The sequence below is a fragment of the Erythrolamprus reginae genome, chromosome 10 (assembly GCF_031021105.1).
Source record: "Erythrolamprus reginae isolate rEryReg1 chromosome 10, rEryReg1.hap1, whole genome shotgun sequence".
NCBI classification, from domain to species: domain Eukaryota; kingdom Metazoa; phylum Chordata; class Lepidosauria; order Squamata; family Dipsadidae; genus Erythrolamprus; species Erythrolamprus reginae.
The window spans coordinates 13,345,643-13,355,570 of NC_091959.1; the positions used below are offsets into that span (position 1 = coordinate 13,345,643).

Here is a 9,928-nt window from a genome sequence, read left to right on the forward strand (position 1 = left end):
AGTGGTAGTGATTTCTGACAGTCTCGAAATGGGTGAACAGTGCAGTCAGGGAAAGCAAGTAGAAGGCTTGGCTGCATAGCTAGAGGTATAACAAGAAGGGAGAGGGAGATTGTGATCCTGCTGTATAGAGCACTGGTTAGACCACATTTGGAATACTGTATTCAGTTCTGGAGACCTCGCCTACAAAAAGATATTGATAAAATTGAACGGGTCCAAAGACGGGTTACAAAAATGGTGGAAGGTCTTAAGCATAAAACTTATTAGGAAAGACTTAATGAACTCAATTTGTATAGTCTGGAGGACAGAAGGGAAAGAGGGGGACATGATTGAAACATTTAAATATGTTAAAGGGTTAAATAAGGTTCAGGAGGGAAGTGTTTTTAATAGGAAAGTGTACACAAGAACAAGGGGGCACAATGTGAGGTTAGTTGGGGGAAAGATCAGAAACAACGTGAGAAAATATTATTTTACTGAAAGAGTAGTAGATCATTGGAACAAACTTCCAGCAGACATGTTTGGTAAATCCACAGTCACTGAATTTAAACATGCCTGGGATAAACATACATCCATCCTAAGATAAAATACAGAAAATAATATAAGGGCAGACTAGATGGACCATGAGGTCTTTTTCTGCCGTCAGTCTTCTATGTTTCTATGTTGAAAAAGTGCTATTGCTAACATGTTGTAAGCTGCCCCGAGTCTAAGGAGAGGGGCGGCGTTAAAAAAAATCGAATGAATGAATAAATAAATAAATACCAGTCCTGCAAATGCCAGCAAGATGTGAAGGTAAAAAATGTCTGAAGAATTCTGGAGACCTATCCTATTTTTCAGAGTATAAGATGCACCTTAATTTTGGGGGAGGAATATTTATTTGGTTAGTGTCCTTAGTCTGCTTAGCTTCAGCACATTATTTTATCCCCTGGTTAGGGCTGGGGGGAAAAACTTTTTCGGAGAGAATAGCAATTAAAACAAGCCTGTAAAGCAGGGGTCCTCAAAGTTGGCAACTTTAAGACTTGTGGACTTCAACTCCCAGAATTCTCCAGCCAGCACAGCTGTTTCCAGGCCCATCCTCGAATACAGCTCATCTGTTTGGAATCGCATCTCAGACATTAACACCCTTGAAAATGTCCAAAGATGCTTCACCAGAAGAGCCCTTCACTCCTCCAATCGAAACAAAATACCCTATGAGACTAGACTTTCAATCCTGGGCCTAGAAAGTTTAGAATTAAGACGCCTTAAACAAGATCTAAGTATTGCCCACAAGATCATATGCTGCAACGTCCTGCCTGTCGGCGACTACTTCAGCTTCAACCACAACCACACAAGAGCACACAACAGATTTAAACTTAATATTAACCACTCCAAACTTGACTGTAAAAAATATGACTTCAGTAACCAAGTGGAACTCATTACCGGACTCCATAGTGTCATCCCCAAACCCCCAACACTTTACCCTTAGATTATCTACGGTTGACCTATCCAGATTCCTAAGAGGTCAGTAAGGGGCGAGTACAAGTGCACTAGAGTGCCTTCCGTCCCCTGTCCTTTTGCTCTCCTATATCTCCTATACCTTTCTTCTATTCCTATATCTCTTCTTCTATTCTTTCATTGATACGTTCTATTCCTATACCTTCTTTTCTATTATCTCTTAGATATATTTTACTATGAGTATCTCCTCTATAACCTTCATCATGTATTTTACTATGTGTATATAGATATATACCCACTAAAACCCTCATTGTGTATTGGACAAAATAAATAAATAAAGTCTTAAAGTTGCCAACTTTGAGGACCCCTCCTGTAAAGACTAGGGCTGGGGGGAAAAAAACTTTGGAGTAACAATGAAAACAAGCTTGCAAGCCCGGAAAATTGTTAGCGTCTTGTCAGGGCTGGGGAAAAACAAAAAAAGCTTTGGGAAACCTACATTCAGTGTATAAGACGCACCCAAATTGTCAATCTCTTTTTAGGGAGGAAAAAAGTTGTGTCTTATAGTCCGAAAAATACGGGAGTTATCAAGATTCCACAAGACCTCATGGAAGATCCTTTGCACCATCCCCTCATTCGTTAAAATTGTCTCAGAAATTCAGAACACTGTGACCCCTACCCCATGAGAAATATGCATTTCCCCCCCCTCCAAATAATTTTTTTCCCTTGCCGTGAACGCCTCTCTCCAGGAATCTGAGATTTCTCACTTGCTTTGAAAGCTGTTCCATGATGGTCATCCATTGTTTCCTTCCCGCAGATCTCTACAAGTATAAATTCATCGACTGCGAATTGGTCAACGTGACTTACTACGGGCAGAAGAAGGGCTGCCAGATGGATTTTGAGGAAGACAATGATTTCCTCATTTACCTCGTCAGTTTCTTGGGCAGCCTTTCCGTCTTGCCTGGAAATATCATCTCGGCTCTGCTGATGGACAAATTAGGAAGAATCAAAATGATCGGTGAGTGGGGAAGGATGGGTCTAGTAGTCTTTTCATGTCAGGACCACCATGTCTTTTATTTATTTTTATTTATTTATTTTGTCCAATACACAATACACATTGAAGAGGATAGACATGAAGTATTATATATAAAGAAAAGATATAAAAGTAGAGGAGAAGATATAGAAAAGTTCTGAAGTAGACGTGTTCTTAAGTAGAGGTACCATTGTACTGTATATTTTCTATGTTGTGGACGGCATAGAAATCCAACAAACAAATAAAACAATGGACAAACAATGCAAAATCCCTCGGGGTAGGGGGAAAAACCCCCACCCACTTCCTAAGAAAGTGGAGCTGTCCACTTGTCCCCCTGGAACAATCATCTTCAACAAGACTTGTTGGCTCACTAGTAGTGATGGGTGAACCCAACGGTGTTCGGGTTTGGCACGTTCGGCCGAACTTTACGCAAAATTCGTCCAAACCCGAACCAAACCCGAGCTCGAACCCGAACAAGGAATCCCTCCCACGAAGAGATTCCGGGGACGGAGCTTGGACGTCACCGGCAGGTTGCTAAGGACGCCAAGGTGATCATGGAATCCAGGAAGTGATCACCTTGGCGTCCTTAGCAACCTGCCGGTGACGTCAAAGCTCCGAACGCTGAACACGACCCCGAACTTTGCCTGAAGTTTGAAAAAATTTTGGGTTCGTCTTCGGCATACTGAACACCGCAAAATTCGGTACGGACCTGAATTGTGCGGGTTTGGTTCGCCCATCACTACTCACTAGACATTTGCTGCCATGAGTTTTATATGTCTCTGAGTTTCTATATGAACTCTCTCTCTCTCTCTTTTGCAGGGGGCTCCATGCTGATCTCGGCAGTGTGCTGTTTCTTCTTGTTCTTTGGCCAAAGCGAGTCAGCGATGATCGGGTGGCAGTGCCTCTTTTGTGGCACAAGCATCGCCGCCTGGAATGCCTTGAACGTCATCTCCGTAGAGCTGTACCCCACCCATAAAAGGTGATGCGTTTTCTACGACCTCTTTTCTGGAGAATCCTAGTTTCCAACTTTCAGTAGGTTGTATCCTAGCCCAGTGTTTCCCAAGCTCGACAACTTGAAGATATCTGGACTTCAACTCCCAGAGTTCCCCAGCCAGCGAATGCTGGCTGGGGAATTCTGGGTGTTGAAGTCCAGATATCTTCAGGTTGCCTAGGTTGGAAAACACTGTCCTAGCCTATGCTTTAGTCGAGTCATGCAAAATGTGTTTTGCTTGAAAGCACCGCTCAGGAATCTGGCCAACTTCCCCTTTCTCACATCTAGTTTGCAAAATTAAATTCGGAGGATAAGACGCACCCAAATTTTCAGCCTGTTTTGTGGGGAAAAGTTATGTCTTATATTCTTATAATTACTCATATAGTTATATGCCCAGGAAGGTGAAATAACCATTATAAATATTTTATGGAATTGAAATATGATAATGATAACAACAACAACAACAACAACAACAATAACAACAGAGTTGGAAGGGACCTTGGAGGTCTTCTAGTCCAACCCTCTGCCTTAGCAAGAAAACCCTATGCTACTTCAGATAGATGGTTATCCAACATCTTCTTAAAAACTTCTACTGTTGGCGCATTCACAACTTCTGGAGGCAACTTCTGATCCACTGGTTAATTGATTTAATGTCAGGATATTTCTCCTTAGTTAATTGTTCAGGAAATTTCTCCTTAGTTCTAAGTCCCTTTTCTCCTTGTTTAGTTTCCACCCATTGCTTCTTGTTCTACCCTCAGGTGCTTTGGAGAAAAGCTTGACTCCCTCTTCTTTGTGACAACCCGTGAGATGTTGGAAGACTGCTATTATGTCTCCCTTAGTCCTTCTTTTCATTAAATTAGCCATGCCCAGTTCCTGCAACTGCTCTTCATATGTTTTAGCCTCCAGGCCCCTGATCATCTTTGTTGCTCTTCTCTGCACTTCTTCTAGGGTCCCTTCCTTCCTTCCTTCCTTCCTCCCTCCCTCTCTTCCTCCTTCATATGTTTTAGCCTCCATTTCCCTGATCATCTTTGTTGCTCTTCTCTGCATTTCTTCTAGGATTCCTTCCTTCCTTCCCTGCCTCTTCCTTCCTTCCCTCTTCCTTCCTTCCTTCCTTCCTTCCTTCCCTCCCTCCCTCTTCCTTCCTTCGTTCCTTCCCTCTCTCTTCCTTCCTTCCCTCCCTCTTCCTTCCTTCCCTCCCTCTTCCTTCCTTCCTTCCCTCCCTCCCTCCTCCTTCCTTCCTTCCCTCTTCCTTCCTCCCTCCCTCCTTCATATGTTTTAGCCTCCATTTCCCTGATCATCTTTGTTGCTCTTCTCTGCATTTCTTCTAGGATTCCTTCCTTCCCTCCCTCTTCCTTCCTTCCTTCCTTCCCTCTTCCTTCCTTCCTTCCCTCTTCCTTCCTTCCCTCCCTCCCTCTTCCTTCCTTCGTCCCTTCCCTCTCTCTTCCTTCCTTCCCTCCCTCTTCCTTCCTTCCCTCCCTCTTCCTTCCTTCCTTCCCTCTTCCTTCCTCCCTCCCTCCTTCATATGTTTTAGCCTCCATTTCCCTGATCATCTTTGTTGCTCTTCTCTGCAGTTTTTCTAGAGTCTCCATCCTTTTTTGCATTGTGCATTTTGCATTGAAAGCCATATTCCGTACAGATGTTGAAACAATTGAGCCTTGGGTCTCTGGCTTTTGAATTCTGAAACCTTTCTCTGGTTTTCTCTCCTTCTTCTCTAGAGCCACAGCCTTTGGGATACTCACCGGCGTCTGTAAAGTGGGGGCCATCTTGGGGAACTCCATCTTCGCTTCTTTTGTTGGGATCACCAAAGTGATCCCCATCCTTCTGGCTTCTTCTGCTTTGGTTGGAGGAGGCCTCCTTTCCCTCCGGCTGCCAGACACGCGGGAACAAGTCCTGATGTGAGCAGCTGCAGGATGAAATGCAGCACGCCATCCTACAGAGAAGGAGATCAAAACACCTACCAATGTTTCTCTGCCGATACCTCGTATTTTGTGGAGAAAGAGGGAGAAGAATAGACTTTCTATTGAAGGAAGGTTAAAAACCTCGATTCTAGGACCGTTGTGTAGCGATGGTGGAGCCCACACAGCCAGGCAAAATACATGATACAGCCCCTCCCTGACCAATATGTGCAAAGTTCTAATCAGTAGCCACCATAACCTACTAGATTGGAGAAATTCTACATTAAAAGGAATGTATAGGCATCAAGATAGATATCAATATAGCTTGATATCTGCATTTCTAGAGTTTTCAAGGAATTTTTTAAATCTATCTATCTCTATCTATCTATCTATCTATCTATCTATCTATCTATCTATCCATTCCATCTAATCCATCCATTCCATCCATCCATCTAATCTCTCTCTCTCTCTCTCCTTCTCCATCTATCCATCCAATCCATTCATTTATCTAATTTGCAGTATCTATCTATCTATCTATCTATCTATCTATCTATCTATCTATCTATCTATCTATATCTATCTATCTATCTATCCATCTACCTACCTACCTATCTATCTACCTATCTACCTATCTACCTATCTACCTATCTACCTACCTATCTATCTGTTCATCCATCCATCCTTCCTTCCATCCTTCCATCCATCCATCTATCTATCCATTCCATCTAATCCATCCATTCCATCCATCCATCTAATCTCTCTCTCTCCTTCTCCATCTATCCATCCATCCAATCCATTTATTTATCTAATTTGCAGTATCTACCTATCTACCTACCTACCTACCTACCTACCATCCATCCATCTATCTATTTATATCTATCTATCTATCTTTCCATCTATCATCTATATATCTATCCATTTTTCTATCGATCTATCTATCCATCCATCCATCCACCATCTATCTATCTATCTATCTATCTATCTATCTATCTACCTACCTACCTACCTACCTACCTACCTACCTACCTACCTACCTACCTACCTATCTATCTATCTATCTATCTATCTATCTATCTATCTATCTATCTATCTATCTATCTATCTACTTATCTATTCTCTATATTCCATCATCTATTTTCTCCTTTCTCCAAAAGCAAGGTAGAATACATAACACTCCTTCCAATTTTCCCCCATGAAAAAAACCCCCAATCCTTCTTTTTTTTTTTTTAGGTTGGGTTTAGGTAGACTCACTGGCCTCTGCCCCCCCCCCATGCCTTTCCACAGAGGAGAAATTTGAACCTGGATGTCCCAGGTGCTAAACTTGCAGTTGAATCCCTAGTCCAGAGCTTCTCAACTTTGGCAATTTCAAGATATATGAGTTCTTCCACTCCCCAAGCTCAATTCTGGGGATGGAAGACCACACGTCTTCAAGTTGCCAAGGCTGAGAAAACATCCACCCCGTCAAAGGTTCAGAGAATTCTTTTGGGAAAATGTCAGCCGTCAGCCCCACATTTAACAGCAGGTAGAGTCTTATTTGGGGGATCCTAAAGTAACCCTGCCTATATTTTCAGGGAGGCTTGCTCAGCCTCTCCTCCTGTTGTCCCAGAATAAACCAACCCCTTTTCTTTTTTATGGAATTGAAGAAATCAAAGGCCATTTAAATCCAACCCTTTACTCAGGTCCTTTAGATCAATGTTTCCCAACCTTGGCAACTTGAAGATATCTGGACTTCAACTCCCAGAATTCCCCAGCCACCATTTGCTGGCTGGGGAATTCTGGGAGTTGAAGTCCAAATATCTTCAAGTTGCCAAGGTTGGGAAACACTGCTCTAGATTTTGTATTCAGTTTGCAAAAGTCTGGCCTGTACTTGCATTATATATATTATATATATGCACATGCAAACAAATACACACACCGTTCTGAAGTATGCATGTTCACACACACACATATACCCACACACAATGCCACACATACTCTGAATAAACAACTCATTTCATTCTCACTGATGGTCTCAAACAAAGCAAAATGCTTCCAATTTTTCCCCATGGATATTTTAATTCCTGCAACGGGCTCTGAAGTAGGAAGAGAAAGTGCTGCTAATGTTAATTTAACTCATTGGATAGTCTTCTAGTACTCTATTGGGCAATATTTCTACAAAATGATGGGGGGGTTTTGTTACTGTCTTTGCTTGAACTGGTTCCATCTGAATGCTGTTTTCCAGAACCAAATATGCCCTTCTTCTACTCCACAAAGAGGGGCAAGGACTTGATTCATCAATGTAGAACATATAGAACTATTGGAAACTGTTATGCACTATAGCCATATGAATGCATGGCAATAGTTGAATTATTGATAGGTGTCCATTGTAACTGGAGTTAGTGCAAAGTAAAGCATTGGGGCATGGTCATTCCCATCCTCCGAGGACCGCAGCCACTAGATGTTTCTTTGCAGTACAGACTGAAAATGCATCATCGACTAGAGCAGGGGGTCTCCAACCTTGGCAACTTTTAAGACTCGTGGACTCCAACTCCCAGAATTCCTCAGCCAGCTTTTCTATCTTAAAGTCGCCAAGGTTGGAGATCACTGGGCTAGAGAAAAAATAGATTTTCAGGAGGAGTAAACCTGTAACTCTGACATTGCTCAGGCCAAAGGTCTTCAAACTTGGCAACCTTAAGACTTGTGGACTTCAACTCTTAGAAGTCTCCAGCCAACTCTAGGAGTTGAAGTCCACAAGTCTTATTCTAGGAGTGAAGTCCACAAGACTGAAGTCCACAAGTCTAGGAGCTGAAGTCCACACGACTGAAGTCCACAAGTCTAGGAGCTGAAGTTCACAAATCTAGGAGCTGAAGTCCACAAGACTGAAGTCCACAAGTCTAGGAGCTGAAGTTCACAAGACTGAAGTCCACAAGTCTAGGAGCTGAAGTCCACAAGTCTAGGAGCTGAAGTCCACAAGACTGAAGTCCACAAGTCTAGGAGCTGAGGTCCACAAGGCTATGCTGGCTGGAGAATTCTAGGAGCTGACGTCCACAAGTCTTAAAGTTGCCAAGTTTGGGGACTTTTGTTCTCAAGTATTCCACACCATGGTCAACTTTAGGAGGCCTGGAGGGAAGTCCACACTGGTGTCTAGGGCAAAGGCATCTTGCAGGCATCGAGAGGCACACCATCCATGGATGGAGATGGCAAGAGATTGCGATTGCGAAGAAAAGACCGAGTGACCATTACAGATGGCCTGAAGTTGAGGGACGTGGAGTTTTGACCTTGGGCTATCACCAAGGTAGCCAAAAAAACCACTCAGAGGTGACAAAGCAAGGGACCGGATGCTTTTCATGAAATGTTCATCCTCGCCCGAATTCCAAAGACCTCTCACGATACTTATATCCTGTTTTGGGAGGCAGTTTGCAGAAGGTTCGCTGCGGACATTTCTCTCGGTGATCATTGACAAATATTGCTTCACAGTTTTGCTTCCAAAAGACGAACAAATATCAGGTGGGGAAAAGAAGCCATCTTCAGAGAAATGCCATAAAAATGAAAACAAGCTAAGCAAAACATTGTAAAGATACACCAATCAAATCAAATCTTCATTATGAGTCAAAGACCAGCATAACCATAATGATACCTATGGCATAGATAAGACTCAGTTATATTCTGGCCAGCTGATGCATGTTCAGTGTTCTCGGGCATTTTTTCAATGAGCTTTGAGGTCCCAGCTGCTTCCTCCCTGTTGTCTTAAATATCAAAAAAAGCCATATGGTCTGGTCCACTCTTAGGAAATCAAAAATGGACGCGGATGGGGTCCAGAAGCCAGACCTAAATCTCCCCATTCCCTCGTGTGATGTTCTCCTGCACTTCTGATGGACTCGTTTTATACCCAGCCTGCAACTTGTATATTAATACATCTCCCCATTAATTTGTGGGGCCTGTAGCTGTAGCATTACGTGTACATTGAAAAAACAAACAAACCACGTGTTATGGAATAGATGCGCTCACTACCCCCACTTACATTTTCTTTAGATATTCATCCTTGGGGGAGGGGAGGAGAAAAACCCACCTACTTTACCTTCTGTATCCACCTCCCTAGAATGTATATGCGTTATCCTTGAATTTCATGTCGGGCAACGAGATTGCAATAAATACAGACCAAATGGGTCAATCGAAGCTCGGCGTCCGTTGTAGATTTTGCAGAAACCACCCGGCTGACCGATCATTTTGTACCACCTTTCCCAGCCTGGCAGCCAGGAAGGGCTGGAGCGACAAGGTGGGGGGAATTTTAATGGTGAAGGTAAAGATTTTATACAGGGAAGTGGCTATAGAAACATAGAAGATTGACGGCAGAAAAAAGACCTCATGGTCCATATCTGGAGACCTCACCTACAAAAAGATATTGACAAAATTGAACGGGTCGAAAGACGGGCTACAAGAATGGTGGAAGGTCTTAAGCATAAAACGTATCAGGAAAGACTTCATGAACTCAATCTGTATAGTGTGGAGGACAGAAGGGAAAGGGGGGACATGATCAAAACATTTAAATATGTTAAAGGGTTAAATAAGGTTCAGGAGAGAAGTGTTTTTAATAGGAAAGTGAAC

General features: G+C 42.8%; 1 protein-coding gene and 1 long non-coding RNA gene across 2 annotated transcripts in view; both read left to right on the top strand.

Moving 5' to 3' along the window:
- The window catches only part of SV2B (synaptic vesicle glycoprotein 2B), an 87,630-nt gene extending 81,789 nt beyond the window's left edge, over positions 1–5,841 (top strand). The window contains exons 11-13 of the mRNA XM_070763510.1: positions 2,243–2,443; positions 3,278–3,437; positions 5,165–5,841. Coding sequence (XP_070619611.1) covers positions 2,243–2,443; positions 3,278–3,437; positions 5,165–5,348 — 545 coding nt within the window. The 3' untranslated portion in view covers positions 5,349–5,841. The remainder of the gene's footprint in view (positions 1–2,242; positions 2,444–3,277; positions 3,438–5,164) is intronic.
- A 2,182-nt stretch (positions 5,842–8,023) lies between these two features.
- On the top strand, positions 8,024–9,499 carry LOC139172813 (uncharacterized). The gene is made up of 2 exons (XR_011559938.1): positions 8,024–8,288; positions 8,326–9,499. It is a non-coding gene; the product is annotated as an uncharacterized lncRNA (long non-coding RNA).
- The last annotated feature ends 429 nt before the right edge of the window (positions 9,500–9,928 follow it).